At 40.8% G+C, this 15,759-nt stretch overlaps 1 protein-coding gene across 1 annotated transcript; it reads left to right on the forward strand.

The window, feature by feature from the left end:
* Positions 1-2,899: 2,899 nt before the first annotated feature.
* Positions 2,900-14,838, forward strand: XBP1 (X-box binding protein 1). Its single transcript, XM_077462085.1, is given in 6 exon segments — positions 2,900-3,199; positions 7,212-7,308; positions 9,938-10,066; positions 11,668-11,721; positions 11,724-11,831; positions 13,258-14,838. Coding segments are annotated over 6 exon segments (1,305 nt in total). The 5' UTR covers positions 2,900-2,906; the 3' UTR covers positions 13,882-14,838.
* Positions 14,839-15,759: the final 921 nt, after the last annotated feature.

Below are 15,759 nucleotides of genomic sequence, written 5' to 3' on the forward strand. Positions count from 1 at the left end.
CTGACGAACCTAGAAATAAAACATGTTTCAAATCTATCTGACAGACTCAAGTCCGATGGGCTACAAATCGGGAAAAACTGTTTGTCTGTGTGCTGGTCCGATGGACCAAATACGATGCATAAGGGCAACTATTGGCTACTGGCTATTGAACTTTCTTGGTTAGTCCAGTTTACATCATCACGTTCAAAACGAACAGACTTTCGAACGGACTTAGTCCGGTCGTGTGTGGCCAAATCAGTTTCGTTCAGAAAGTTTGTCGGACCTCCGCCGAAAGTCCGTCCGGGAAGACCGTCGGACCTAGTCTGTCGAAAAGTCTGATCGTGTGTACGCGGCATAATACTTATGTTTGGCAGTATTAGACCATCATCCAAGATGGAAACAAGGTAGCGGAGTGTCTGCAGAGCTGTTATCCTCACCCTTGCCTTGGTGACTCACTGATTTGGAATAGGCATGTGCACAACAGGCATCATATACTTTCACTAGCTGCATGCTTCTTCAAAAGCAAGGCAGCTTCTATAGCTCATGGCTTCTTCTGACAGATGCATTGCCAGATAAGTCTGGAGACTGACTCACGGCTAAAGCTGTGTAAAGTCTTACAGGTTGTTTTTAGAACCACAGACTGAGTAAAAGAAAATGTCTGTTGCCAGAATGCTGCAAAGAAGGACCCCCGCTCTCTGCCTGGAAGCAGTGGTCTCTCTGCAGATGTGTGATACACCCCCTGCTGAGGTAGAGCTTCCCAATCAGGGAGCAGAAAGATTAGAGTGCTATAGCTGCAACTCAGAATGGGAAGTGTTGGACCTCTGCAGAAAGATCCCTGCTTCCACACAAAGAGCAAGAGTCCTTCTCAGCAGCATGCTGGCAGAGGGCCGCTTTTTCTACTCATTATGTTGCTGCTTTCAAACAAAAGCAAATTGTAAGACAATGCACACCTCTTTTTTTGATACACCGGAAATGGATAAAGTAAAAATTTGCTTGTAATTTAAACCTTACAAATATTCCATTAACCAGATAATTACAACAATGAGGATTGAAAGGTAAGGAATGGAAAGAAACAGAAATTAATTAAATTAAGGGGGGAAAGTTAAATGAATGGAAAAAAAAAGGAAATGAAAGGAAAAGGATGAAGGAAAGGAAATAAAGAAGAGGACAGAAAAGGAGGAGAATGAAGGAAGGAAATACAAGGAAACAAAGGAAAAGCAAAAAGGAAAGACGAAAGGCAGGAGGGTGAAAGAAGGAAAGGGAAAGAAAAAAGGAAGGGTAATGGAAAAATGGAAAGAAATGGAAGAAAGGAATAGAAAGAGGAAGGAAAAGAAAGGAAAACCAAAAAAAAAAAACGGAAATGGAAATAAAGGGGGGAAAAGGGACATATGGATAGGAAGGAAGATAGAGAAAGGATGAAAGACAGGGAAAGGAAAGAAAGAAAAGGTAAGGAGAGGAAAGAATAGGAAAGAGAGAAGGAAGGAATAAAAGTAAACGAAGGAAGGAAAGAGGAAGGAAGGTCAGGAAGGAAAGCAAGTTGGAAGGAAATGTAATAAGAAAAAGGTAGGAATGAAGGAAAGGGGAAATAGGAAGGAAGATTAGGAAGAATAGAAAGAAGGACATAAAGGAAGACAGGAAAGGGAAAGAGAAGAATGAAAGAAAAAGGAAGGAAAAGAATGAAGGAATATAAGGAAATGAAGGAAGGTAAGGGGAGATAGGAAGGAAGATAAAGAAGGAAGGAAAGGGAAAGATAAGAAGACATTAACATGGAAGGGAAGGGGGGAAACGACAGGAAAGGAAAGGAAAACAGGAATGGGAAAGAGAATAAGGAAGAAAAAGAAAAAGAAGAAAGAGAAGGAAGGAATAAAAGTAAACGAAGGAAGGAAAGAGGAAGGAAGGACAGGAAGGAAAGCGAGTTGGAAGGAAATGTAATAAGAAAAAGGTAGGAATGAAGGAAAGGGGTAATAGGAAGGAAGATTAGGAAGAATAGAAAGAAGGACATAAAGGAAGACAGGAAAGGGAAAGAGAAGAATGAAAGAAAAAGGAAGGAAAAGAATGAAGGAATATAAGGAAATGAAGGAAGGTAAGGGGAGATAGGAAGGAAGATAAAGAAGGAAGGAAAGGGAAAGATAAGAAGACATTAACATGGAAGGGAAGGGGGGAAAGGAGAGGAAAGGAAAGGAAAAATAGGAATGGGAAAGAGAATAAGGAAGAAAAAGAAAGAGAAGAAAGAAAAGGAAGGAATAAAAGGAAATAAAGGAAGAAAGGGGCGATAAGAAAGGAATAAAATAAAATGAAGGAAGGAAGACATGAAAGGGAAGGAAAAGGAAAAAAGGGAAGGGGGGAAAGCAAAGGAAGGAAAAGAAGAAAGAAATGCTGTCTGCACTCCTATGTGTTCCCCTGCAGTGCCATTTTGCAGCCTAGTAATTAGAATGTACTGTAAATTACACAGCAACGCACAAAAAAGTACTTTTGAAAAACACGTTGCACCAAATCGCAGGGCACTGTGGTAGTGCCCTCAAAAGCAGTGTTTACCATGCCATTACCAAACACGTACAGAACACTGCGCTTTCCCACACTGCGGTTTGGTGTGAACCCACCCTTGGGAAGAAATTAATGGGGATTAAGGAAGGAAAGAGAATGAAAAATGGAAATGAAGAAAAGAGGGAAGGAGGAGGAAAGAATGGAGAGAAAGAAAAGAGAAGGGAGAGAAGAAATGGAAGAGAGGAGACCAGAGAAGCATTCCTCTCCCTCCCAGCTCTCTATAACACAACCCCCACACGGACCCCGTGCACCTCTCCCTGCACACAGCCTACAGCCCCGCCCACACCTCCGGGCACTCCGCCCCCCACCCTCACACCAATAGCGACAGGATGGCCGTGACATCACTGGGCCTGTCCAATAGGGAGGAGACACGCTGGGTAGATATGAATGGCCTCAGTGCTCAGTGTAGTAAAGTCTCCCCGTCTAGTCTGCCGTGCTCCTCCTCCCGTCCCCGCTCCTCCACCCTGACACCCATCCCGACCATGGTGGTCATGGGAGCCCCCAAAGTCATCTTCATCCCCGGAGGACAGTCCGAGCAGGGGGAGTGCCAGCAGCTCACCTCCGTCATGTTACCCATACACAGCCCGGACAGTCCGGAGTCATCGTGCAGCGACGTACCGCCGAGGAAGAGGCAGAGACTCACCCATCTCAGCCCGGAGGAGAAGGCGCTCAGGAGGTGCGATCCCCTTATTACATATCGTGTGTGTGTGTGCGCTGGGACTTGTAGTGCACCTATGGTCGTGTCATGTTGGCTGTCAGCTGAGATGAATGGAGGAGGCGATGACAGGTCCCCATATGGTGCAGATGCCGGCTTCTCTATGTACGGGGCAGTGCTGTGTGTGTGAGATCCCTGAGAGGGGTCCTGTGTGTGTGTGTGTGTGTGTGTGTGTGTGTGTGTGGCCCTGTGTCATATGATGGGCTGATGTCTTATTACATCTTCTGATAGAAGGAAAGCCTGGCTTGTCCTAGAACAGTCACATTCCAGCTGTCATTGTCCAGCACAATCGTTTTTGTATATCATCGATGTATCCGGCTTCGTTCAATATTCGATCTATCCCTGGGCACTCACCCTATCAGCAGTGTAACCCACTTGTATTGTTGTGGCATTTAAGCCCCATACACACTATCAGATTTTCTGCTGATTTTTGTCTTCAGATTTACCAAAACCATGTAGTGCGAGGGCCTGCCTGATTGTATACACATTGAAACTCCTAAGATTGGACCTCATATTATATGGTTTTGGTAAATCTGAAGACAAAAATCAGCAGAAAATCTGATCGTGTGTATGGGGCTTTACCTATCACACCCACACTCTCTCCTAGGGGAATGTCCCCATGCCCCCTCAGATCCTGAGATCAGGGATTGTCTGCAAGCCCCCCCCCCTAGATCCTGAGATCAGGGATTCAGGGATTGTCCGCATGGGTCCCCCCCCCCAGATCCTGAGATCAGGGATTGTCCGCATGGCCCCCCTAGATCCTGAGATCAGGGATTGTCCGCATGGCCCCCCTAGATCCTGAGATCAGGGATTGTCCGCATGGCCCCCCTAGATCCTGAGATCAGGGATTGTCCGCATGGCCCCCCTAGATCCTGAGATCAGGGATTGTCCGCATGGCCCCCCTAGATCCTGAGATCAGGGATTGTCCGCATGGCCCCCCCCCCCAGATCCCGAGATCAGGCATGGTCCCCCTGTAGATCCTGAGATCAGGGAATGGCCCCAGTGGGAAGATCCTGAGCTCATGTTGCCAGCATATCTTGTAATCGGAGATGGATAAAAAATAAAAATTAAAAAATCGTCTATAATTTATTCAGGGAATGTCCCCTATATACCCTGTCTTTAGGGAATGTAGGCAGCTGGAGGGGGGTGGATGGCTGATCCTGCCTGCGTGGCAGCTCAAGGAACTGGATGCCTTGACGTCACGTAGAAATCATGAATATCTGTTGGTTTTATGCCAGACCTCCTCTTCCTGGAACTTTTCAAGTTTGCACAATTTGTAACATTTCTCAACCATGTGGTTGCTATTTGGTTAGCCTTTTATTTAAAAAAAAAAAAAAAAAATATTTCGTAATAGGGAGTAGGTAGATGAGTAAAGTCCTAGTAAACTAGGTTACTAGTGACGGGTGTTGCTGCTGCACCTAGTTAATCGCTCTTTTTAAAACGTGTGCAGCTTAAAATATGCTCCTTTACACAGGACCTCAAACACCAATGTTTCTGTTTTTTGTTTTCTTTCTTGTTTGGTTTGTTCTTTTTTTGCAAATCTGAATGCAGAACAAGTTTAGTGATAAACAGCTGTGTGCATGGGTCCATAGAAAGCTATACAGCTGTGTTCAGACCTTTAAACTTGGGCACAGATGTTTTTGCACCCATGTTTATGATTTTATTTATTTATTTTTTTATTGTCTGCCTCTTTTCATTTCCATAACGTTTGAGTGTATTTGGTGTTGTTTTTATAGCAATAATCAGAGTAGATCTAGCTACAAGTTGTCTGTACTATGAGCCCCTGCTGTCTTGTCAGTAACTTCAGTGTTAATCCTCTGAGGACTAAAATAAAACTGCCAGTGTGGCCAGCACCCAGCCTATCTCCTGATCTGAGAATAGTATCCTGTTTTTAAAGAGAAGTGAAGCTTCCAGTTATCTGCTGAAAGAGGAAATTGACTTTTTGGGTTTTACTCAAAAATGCTTCTGATGTATGTGTCATTCTTTTTGTCCTTACACTCAGGAATGCAAAAAATGTGCATTTCTATTTTTCTTCAAATAACTTCCTTGAAATAGATGTTTGCCCTAGGTCTTTCACACATCTCTACTTAAAAGGATAAAAGGCTAGATCAAAGGAAAATATGTTGGTCACAGCAGCCAATTAAAGTCAATCAGATGACTTATGGGGGTTGATTTTTACTAAAACTAGAGAGTGCAGCTCTGCATAGAAACCAATCGGCTTCCAGGTTTTATTGTCAAAACCTAACCAAACAAGCTGAAGTTGGAAGCTGATTGGCTACCACGCAAAGCTGCACCAGATTTTTGCATTCTCCAGTTTTAGGAAATCAAACCATGGCATGCGTGTCTATTTTGCTCTGTACCTGAATTTGCGCATGAGGCTCATTTTATAATCTGTAGGAATTGGCAATTATACCCAGGGGATGTTCTGCCCCGGAAAAGACTTGTAAAACATATGTTGTGGAATATCTGTAAATGCTATTAGCAGGATGGATATACACTTAATCTCTAGAGTGCAGCCAACAGTAGGCTTCATCCAAATGCTGCTTAGTAGTCTGGAGGAACATATGGTTATCTAGATGTTCCTAATAATAAATTAGTTATGACTTAAGAATGTGTACATAGCTCCCGGTTGTAACCTCCCCTGCAGTGCAAATACCCTCACACCCATCTGAGTATCCGCCACTGAACACCCCTTATGTTAATATTTGGACAAGTCACAATTTTGTTGCTTGTGTTCCATTGCAATACTGTAAACCTGTACAAAGCCATAACAATGGTATACCAGATACTGATCTTCCATTGTCCCTTTTTAATACGGTCTCCTTGACTTCCAGTAAACTTTAGCCTTTATAATAAAGTCAGTCCTTTGATGCAAAGGTTAACTAGAGGAAACTTGTGATTAAAAAAAACTAAATCACGTGGATGGCCAGCTGTTAGATGTTGTAGGTTAAGGTCGGTCAAAACTTGAACTTCTGTTTAACCAGATGTATGCAGCAAAGGCAGGATTAAGACCAGTGTCTGTGTCTCACCTATTACAGCTATGCTGTGTAGATTTCCTATAGATTGCATCTTTTTAATACAATGGATTGATGCCGAGTGGTACATGACTCAGTAGTTACCAGGCCATCTGTTTATTACTTATTCAGCAGCAACACTTAGCTGATGCAACACTCTGTAATTGGTTTCCTTCAGGACTAGAGGAAACTTGCTCATGAGTGACATTTAACTGGGGCTGGCAGGAAAAAAATAACCTTTCCATTTTATCTCTTCCTGATGGTCTAGAAATTCCTCAGCACTAATTTCCTAGCATTAGAGGAACTATGTATCTGTATAGTTCCTCTATCTGTAAAGAATGCCTACTATAATTTTCTGTAATAGTATGATGGGTGTGGAGCAAATCTGCTCTTTGTCTTCACCACTTTTGCTGGTTTGCATTCTCACAATTGGTTGAGTGTATGTAAAGTTTGGACATAAACGTAAGGATAGTATGGGGTGAAAGAAGATAGCCGTCCAATTGCTCTCAGGGGAACATTGGCTGGATAAGTTTTTAGAAAATCTCTGAGGGGCACTAGCGACATTTTTGTTTGTGCATCACCAAATTCTCAGCCAAAGAGAGGGAGCTCACATCATTATGGTCTTCCTATGTCTTTGCAGACCCTGATCATCAACCAGATGTGATTATGTGCAGAATAGCCATATCTGGACAAGTTAACAAAACGGATAACAACATCTGGATTTTAGAGAAGGCAAACACCAAAAATCTGATATTTTAGGCAGATGTAACCAGGTGGTAAAGTTGTGCACTCACTATGTTTTTACTACCACAGTCTAGTGGCACATAACTGCCTTTCGTGTGTGTGTTGGTTTGTATTTGTTTTTTAAGCTTGGCTTACCATGACCTGTATCTTTGACCATGCTTCTGCTTGTCCTGGTAACATCTGAACATTGTGTATTCTTTTATTTTTTTATATAGGAAATTAAAAAACAGAGTAGCAGCACAAACGGCACGAGACAGAAAAAAAGCCAGAATGGGTGAACTTGAGCAACAAGTTTTGGATCTAGAGTTGGAGGTAAAGTCGGCATTAATCGTGTTTTTTTTCTTCTTTTTTTTCTTTATTAGCCATTGTGAAAGCTTTATGATCTAGTTGCGAGAAATGTTACATTTATCTAAATTTTAACCAGAATTACTATAAATATAAAAAATAGGCTTCCTCCCTTTTCTCAGTGGATTTACTGGTAGCACATCCCCCTATTATTACATTGGTACAGGGGAGTGTTAAAGGTCACACATTGTTGAAAATCAGTAAACGGACATTACACATGTTTTATAGTTCTCCTATATCTAGGGGACTGCAAAAAGACAAGACACCAGTCAAGATGTAAGTTTATTTCTGGCTAAATTGGTACAGAAAACATTCCCTAAACGGTGAAAACCATTAAATAGGACTTTAATAGTAGCACACCAAAAGTATAAGCCATCTTTAATTAGTAAAACCTTAAAAGGTTAAAATCCCAAAAAGAAGTAAATACCATAAAACATGAATCAAACTGCATAGTCTGTGCCACACTTTAGATAGAAATAAAGCTATAAGCCCAGACATGAATGGGGAGTCATCAAGATGGATTCTTCAATGTGTTTCGCTGGACAAAGCCAGCTTCTTCAGGAAGAACTAAACTTTTTTTAAAGGGTCTTGCGAAAAGCATCAAAGAAACATCTAGATGGCTCCTATTCATGTCTGGGGATATGTCGCTTTATTTTTGTCTACAATGTGGCACAGACTATACAGCTTGATTTATGTTGTCTTATATGGTATTTCAACTTTTGTAGATTTTAACTTTTTAAGGTTGTACTAATAAAAGATTTTTATTGTTGTTTTTTTGTGTGGTACCGTTAAAGTCCTATTTAGTATTTTCAGTTTAGGGAATGTTTTCTCTATCAATTTAACCAGAAATAACATTGTTTTGACTGGTGTTTAGTGGCGGTCAGATCTAATGGGTAGAATTGCTCTTTTCTGCATGCCCTTTCAAATCTGTAGCAGAATTTGTTTAATATGCACAGCCCACACACCCTGGCTATAGCAGCACTATACAATGTGTGTGTAATGTCAGTTAACTCATTTACAACCCTTTTATAGACCCCTGGGGTGGTGGTCTATAAAGGGCGTTTACACACATTCCAGGTCAAGCTTGTCCTCTAAATTTTCAGCTCTGCTGAATTCAATTCCCTACTATTTTATGAAGCATGATTATATTTTTCTCTTCCTTATGAGATTCTACAGTTCAAAGTACACTCAGCTTACTATTGCTGACTTCATTCAGAAATATGTTTCTCTGCTTTCTCTTTTAACACCTCCTGCCAGAGAAAGGGTTCACTTGTCTTGAGTAATAGGGTTCCAATTATATAAAATTGAATAAAAAGTATTCTTTTGGCTCTACTGGTTCAAAAACCTTCCATATGTATGCCTTACTCAGAACATTTCCACACAATTTAGTATGCATTCATTCACTAGCTAAGAGTTGCTTTTTGGTATAAATTTCGCTAATCAAAGTGCTTCTCAGTCCCTAGTACATCAACAATTACAGCTTATGGCTCCAACCCCAGGCCTTCTCCCATTTAACGGCTTGTTTCCAACCCTAGACTTTTCCCATACATCACATGTGTCAAACACAAGGCCCAAGGGCTGAATCCAGGCCATTTCATGTGGCCCTCACACCCCTACTGCAGCTACGGCAACCCCCTCATTGTTGCCCTAACCTTGTTTCAGTAGTCAGCAGCAGAGAGGGCAGAACTCCTCCACCAGATCCTTCACTTTTCTATGTAGCCACAGAGAGGCTTGTTTCTGCCCCTCCCCATCTCAAGTCAGAAGCAGAGAGGACAGAACTCCTCCTACAGATCCTGTGCAGCTGCAGCGCCCTCTCTTCTCCACCTTCTCTGGTCTCGGCAGACTCCAGCCATCCTCTGGCCCTTCTCCAGACTGTGCACTTTCTGCTTCTCAGCTCTACCCCCAGCTTCTTCCTGGTGGCAGCACTGTGGGGGTGAGGGACTCTTGCCTTCTGATGGTGGGGGGGGGGGGGTCTCTTGACCTCAGATGTGGTGGGGGAGGCTGTGTGCGCTCTGGACATCTAGTGTTACAGATACAACAGCCATAACATTGATGCGGCCTGCGATTAAATTCAATTTGACACCCCTGCCATACATGGTACCAGTACAGTGGTTGCTGGAAGAAATGGTTCTGCAGCAGGTGGTTACATCAGTGCTGTGATATGCCTCTTCTATCATTACACACCCCTAATACAGTGTTAATTGAAATGCATTCCACCAATGGAGGCTACATTTTACCAATCATTTTCTATTTGACTTGACAGACAGGTTTTTCTTGCCTGACTAGTAAATACTCCTTTCATCCAAGTAAACCACCCATTCCTTGTCATGAGGTCTTACACTCCTGCCAATTAGCTTGTTTTAGCCTGGTGCAGTCCTAATACTATTTTTTCCCCCCCCAAATTATTACAAGCCTTAATTGGTGCCAATTAAATATTACTACTGCTTTGGAAAGTGTTGTTTAAAACCTGTGCCCATTAATGCAGTTTATACAGCATGGTAGTTAGGGTGACAGTTTTGTCTACTTTATGGCTTCTTTATTATGTTCTCCATGGTCGGTGTTAACACATTTTTTTTTTTTTTGTTCCCTTTTCCAGAATGAGAAACTTCTGATTGAAAACAAGCTTTTAAGAGAAAAATCCCATGGTTTGATAACCGAAAACCAAGAACTACGTCAGAGATTGGGCCTTGATGCCCTTGACGTAAAAGAGGAAGAAGAGATCGAGGTAATTATCATAACATGATCTCATATTAACCTGGGCCAGCAGTAACCAATTCTAGTAGAAATGATATTAAAACAGGAACAGAAAGTAGAATGTGCAGAAACCAGCAAAAAATCCAGTTAATTGCAGCAAGGCCAATACCAGAAGTATTCTGATGGTTTATAATGGGTACTGTACTTTACACTTTTCTACTTGTGGTGTTATTGATTTAGTCCATAAAAAACAATGAAGCTAGCTCATGGACTCTGAAAAGGGACTTTCATCTCTTAGAGCTGTACAAATGTTGCTAGGTTTGAAAATCAGTCTTGTCATAATCTGATTATAATAAAGCTTCTGTGGCACTCTGCGGAATGCTGAACAGAATTCTCTCTATCAACATTCTAAAACAAACTGCCAAGAACTTAGACACTAGTTAGATATTTATAAAATTATGATTTATTACAGGTACTTGTATAGCACCATCCATCTAGCAGTGCTTTACATATATATTCTACGTTAACATCAGTCCCTGCCCTCAAGGAGTTTACAACCTACCTAATCTATCTATCTCCTATTCATACATACTAGGGACAAGTTAGACAGGAGCCAATCAACCTACCAGCATGTCTTTGGAGTTCTTGCAGAGCTGGAAAAGCTTGCTAAGTGACCTTGTTGCTCCATAACGTTAAGGCTCCATTCACACCTTGGCGTTCCGTTTTGTGGGTGGAACCAGAAACGCCACAAACTGCAGGATGCCCTTGCGATCCCTGCCATTTTGGCCTGATTTTGCCGAGATTGTCGCAATGGACCAATCGTGGTGAAATTGCAGCAAGGACGCGCAAACAGAATTGCGGGACGCCCCAAAATAAAATTTTCTACTTTTTTTGGTTGTCCCATGATCCTGTTTGTGTGTTTCAAACCACGATTCTTCAGGAGGCAGAATCGCTCAGTGATTTGGTGCCATTCAAAATAGCAGGGATTGCAAGGATGTCCCCGCTATTTGTGGCATTTTCGAATTGCGGCAGTTCCGCCCATAAAACGGAACCACCAAGGTGTGAATGGAGCCTTATTGGAGGACTTCAGAACTTTTGTGTTCTAGTTTGCAAATGGTTGCAAGGTTTGGTTCAGAAAGAGGCATTTGAAAGAGTAGTACATTGTATCAGATGATTTGGGAACAGGCTGTAGGCCAGCATTTATTTTATTTACTTATTCGTTCCTATAGCATAGGTGGCAAGCGTGGGATGCTCATATTTCCTTGTCTTTGGGGGAAGTAACGTTTTTAGTATTTGCTCACAGGTTATGAATAAAGGGTGGGTTTTGCTGAAATCATTTTCCTTGAAATGGATGCAGTGTTCTGTGTACTGTATCATGGCATTATGAGTCTCTTGGGACTGATATATATATATATATATATATATATATATATATATATATAATATACATTTTTATATTTATTGGGAAGCAATTTTTGATGCTTCTGGAGGCACAGATGACACAACAGCAATACATTTCATGTTAATGTTAACAGCAAGCTTTGGCGCCTAATTAGCGCTATTTTTATGACTGTTATTTATTATCTGCTTTACTGCCATTGTTGACTCTTAATCTTTTTATATTTCCCGTAGGTTTTTGTACAGTCCAGAGAAGATGAAGTCAGTCCGGTGACCGGGTCCGCTGAGTCCGCAGCACTCAGACTACGTGCCCCTCTGCAGCAGGAGCAGGCCCAGACGTCCACGAACTTGACAGCATCTGCATGGATCCTGACAGCCCTGATTCTTCAGACAGTGAGGTAAGCAGCCAGATTCTGGTCTTTAGACTTTCATGTCATCTATACAGTATATATAGTTTCCAAACTGTGTGCTGGACACTGGCAGATAATATCAGTGATAAAATGACCAGTAATTGTCCATACAATAACCATGAATGCTGTAGCCTCTTTAAATTCAAAAGGTTTATTATTTTCTTACAGTAGTGCAGTCATTTCTTTGTCAGAAAACTACCACTCTTTTCTGTAATGTAGTGCTTAAAGCCTTGGTGGGATTGAGATTTTTGACAAAAACGTTCTTGTGCTGATCCACAGATGTTTTCCAGTAAAAGATGGTAACCACGATTTACTAAAGGAGTAGTGCATGTTCATGAATTTTCTTCTTCACAATGCCACATAAAAGGTTGTAAGAAATCCATAATATGTAACGAGCATAAAACTAGCCTACTTCAAGACGTTTAGGCCTCATAGACACTGGACGTTATATTTAATGTTATAAAGATGCCAGCAGCTTTGCAGTGAGTTTCAAAGTTTTTGCAAGCGTTGGAGCATTTTTACTGCTGAAAAACGCTTCTCAGAACCCACTCGTGTGTGTGTGTTTTTTTTTTTTTTTTTTTTTTTTTTTTTTTTCTTCAGCCAAAAAACAGTTTAACAGCCTATGTGTGCATGGACACACAAGATATGTGCTGGAGAGTTTGATTGTAGGAAAAAAAAAAAAAAGTCTCAAGCCAAAAACGGCAACTGTAAAAACCTATGAGGCCTTATTGTTTGGGATGCAATTCTACATAAGTAATTTTAATTCGTGCCTAGAGACAGAGCTTGTGACTATTTAGGTCCCCTGTATAAATTCGTCTGTCTGTGTTGGGTGTGATTGCAAGCATTTTAGATTACTCATGAGACCATTAGTATGCGTTTGCAGCCCCCAGCTATTGACACCCTCCCAGCTGAGTTGCACTGTACAGTCAGCTGCTTAGTTTGGTGACAGGATGCACCAGGGCTTAGTGAAGCAAGAACAGCAAACAGACTGTTAAATCAACAGAGACTTCAAACAATAAGACATTGAAAACCTCACATTTTTAAGAATAAGTTGACCTTTTTAATACTGAATGGTGGAATATGGAGGTGGTGCCAAATAAAACATATTAAGGTGCCCTTACCAAATTCTAGGTTGTCCTGTAATGTTTGTTCATTTCGGAACAATACTTATTTTATGTAGAACAATTACACATTGTCTCAGCAGTGAAAAATTCAATGATGCCCTTTATTTTTATTGGTTAATGTTCAATGTGGTTGGGTATGTGGGGTTTTATTTTTTTTTTATGTATAGCAATATATCTTATCAGTTTTTAGATGTGCATTAAGTTATACCATATTTATATATATATATATATATATATATATATATATATATATATATATATATATATAATTTTTTTTTTTATATCTTTAGTCTGATATCTTGCTTGGCCTATTGGAAAGCCTGGACTCAGAAATCTTACTTGGCTACCAAGAATCACTGTCCTGGGACCAGCAGCAAGAGGTTAGCAGTGAATCAGATTCCATACCCACCGCCCCCTCTTCTCCAGTGGGGACCCCATCAATCAAGCTGGAAGCCATTAATGAACTAATTCGATTTGACCACGTCTACACAAAGCCCCTGTGCTCAGAGCAAGATGCAGAGCTAGGAATTGAGTCCAGCGTAGTAATTAAAACAGAGGAAGCATCTTTCAATACTACTTGTGTTGTCCCCATTTCCGTGAAGGAAGAGTTCCAAGAAGAAGAGCCCACCCCTGCCCTTGGCATACAGAGCTTATTGTCTTGTTCAGAAAACACGGAAAAAGCAGTAAACCTGCTGGATACAGGCAGTGACTCTGGCTATGAGGGCTGCTCATCCCCTTTAAGTGACATGTCCTCACCTTTGAACTGTGGCCAGGCCTGGGAGGACTCTTTTACAAGCGAACTTTTCCCTCAGCTCCTCAATGTCGACTTGCACCAGTCCTGTGCAACTTCACCCCTTGCTGATCCTACCCTCTTCTGGAATCCCAGCCCAGAATTTGAAGATGAACCATTTTAAATATCCGTCTGTGTTGTCCGACTCCTACGAACTGGTTATTTATACATATCTAATCGTCTATTTTTTAATCTAAAGATTATATTGGAAAGTAAAGTATTGTTAAATGTTGACAATGTAATGAAAATTGGTGCCATCCAAACAGCTTCTTTAATGAACTGTGTTTTTTAAGTTGCTTCTTCAGTCCGTGTAAAGCTGTTTAATAACTTAAGTGTTTCCCTTTGGTAGAAGCATATTTTCTGTAACATTGTGGAGATCTGTTCTGTTCGGACGTGGGTAGTCGCCTAACGGCTTTGCTGTAGACTATTCTTGAGTAATTGTCTTATGGCATCAACACTTATCTGAAAAGTCTATACAAGTTTCCCTACCCCTTCTTCTCATATTGGGTGTGTGGGAAGTACAACACCTGCAGTTTTTTTTTCCATCACTGTTCTTGATAAGTTCAAAGTCAAGCATAATCTAAAGAAACCTCTTTCTACTAACCAGTCCGAACGGTGGCGTTTCATGTTTAAATGTTTTATCTTCAGATAATTTGCTCATTGTGTAAAATCAATATACTTGCATAAAGAAACCCACATACACATTTCAATATAAAAACTGTTCAGCCACCCATGAATTTTGGGTGCATGAGGCAGAAGGAATCCAAGTGAACCTATTCCCCCTTCTTTTTTTTATTTTTTTTTTTGTCTTTTGGTAAAGGCAATTTTTTGTTTTTTCCTCATTTGGTGGAACAGATGTCCTGCAATCTAGATTAGCTTACACGTAGGGGTACTAAGCTTTGAATTGTTTAATTCAGCAATGTGTAGAAGTTTGAATACCCCCCCACAACTTGGATTTATATTTAGTAAAATTTACTATGTAAATGAATTCATCGATTTTTATATCCCTCCCTGTATATGAGTTGCTTCCTCGGTTTTAATATTTAAAGAAAAAATAATTAAAAGAGCATTAACTATTTAATACAGCTGTGCATTTATTGCTGTACAAACTAATTTGGGTGTATGTACTGTATGAATGTTTGTGTATTTCGAAATCTGTATAGGAAAGCAATGAGTAGCGCTGCATGGGACTTTACTCCAGCTTTTTAAGGGTTTTAAGTCTACATTTAAATCATACAGAAAGTCAATGCTTAACCCAAGTCATTCTCTCTTCACTTTAATGTATTTTTGTGTGGTATTCAACTGCATTAGGATGTTCTTTTGTAGTATGCTGTCATTGCTTTTGCTGTGCTTTTCCAGGGTGGCAAAAGCGCATTAAAACTATTCCCCAATAAATCCTATGTAACTGTTCACACTGCAGGTGCCCTGCGCTTTGAAAAGTTCTGCAGGTTGTATCTTTGGTGCAGTTTCTCAAAAGCGCACCAAATGGGCACCTTCCATTGTGATAGGGAAAACCCAGAACTTAAGGGCTTTCAGTAACGTTGACTGCTGAAGCTGAATTCAAGATGATGTGTTTTAATATACAAGCCTATGGTTTTAGCCATAGGCAGGGAGAACAATATATTTGAATGTATACCATGTACTATACAAAGTTGTTCTCCCTGCCTATGGCTAAAACCATAGGCTTGTATATTAAAACGCATCATCTTGAATTCAGCTTCAGCAGTCAATGTTAAGGGCTTTCAGTAACGTTAACTGCTGAAGCTGAATTCAAGATGATGTGTTTTAATATACAAGCCTATGGTTTTAGCCATAGGCAGGGAGAACAATTGTAAGTCAATAGAAACGTATTAAAAGTGCATCAGTGTGAAAGGGTCCTTAGGCCTATTATACAGGTGCCAAATGTCGACATTAGCCGGTTCAATAAAAAACCGTCTGACATTTGGCCCGGTTTGTGTTTCCCATCTTCTGTTCTTATATTGATGCACTTAGCTGGATGTGT

This window comes from Lithobates pipiens, unplaced genomic scaffold (assembly GCF_037356315.1).
Source record: "Lithobates pipiens isolate NorthernLeopardFrog02 unplaced genomic scaffold, aLitPip1_a1.2 Scaffold_3, whole genome shotgun sequence".
In the NCBI taxonomy this organism is placed as follows: Eukaryota; Metazoa; Chordata; class Amphibia; order Anura; family Ranidae; genus Lithobates; species Lithobates pipiens.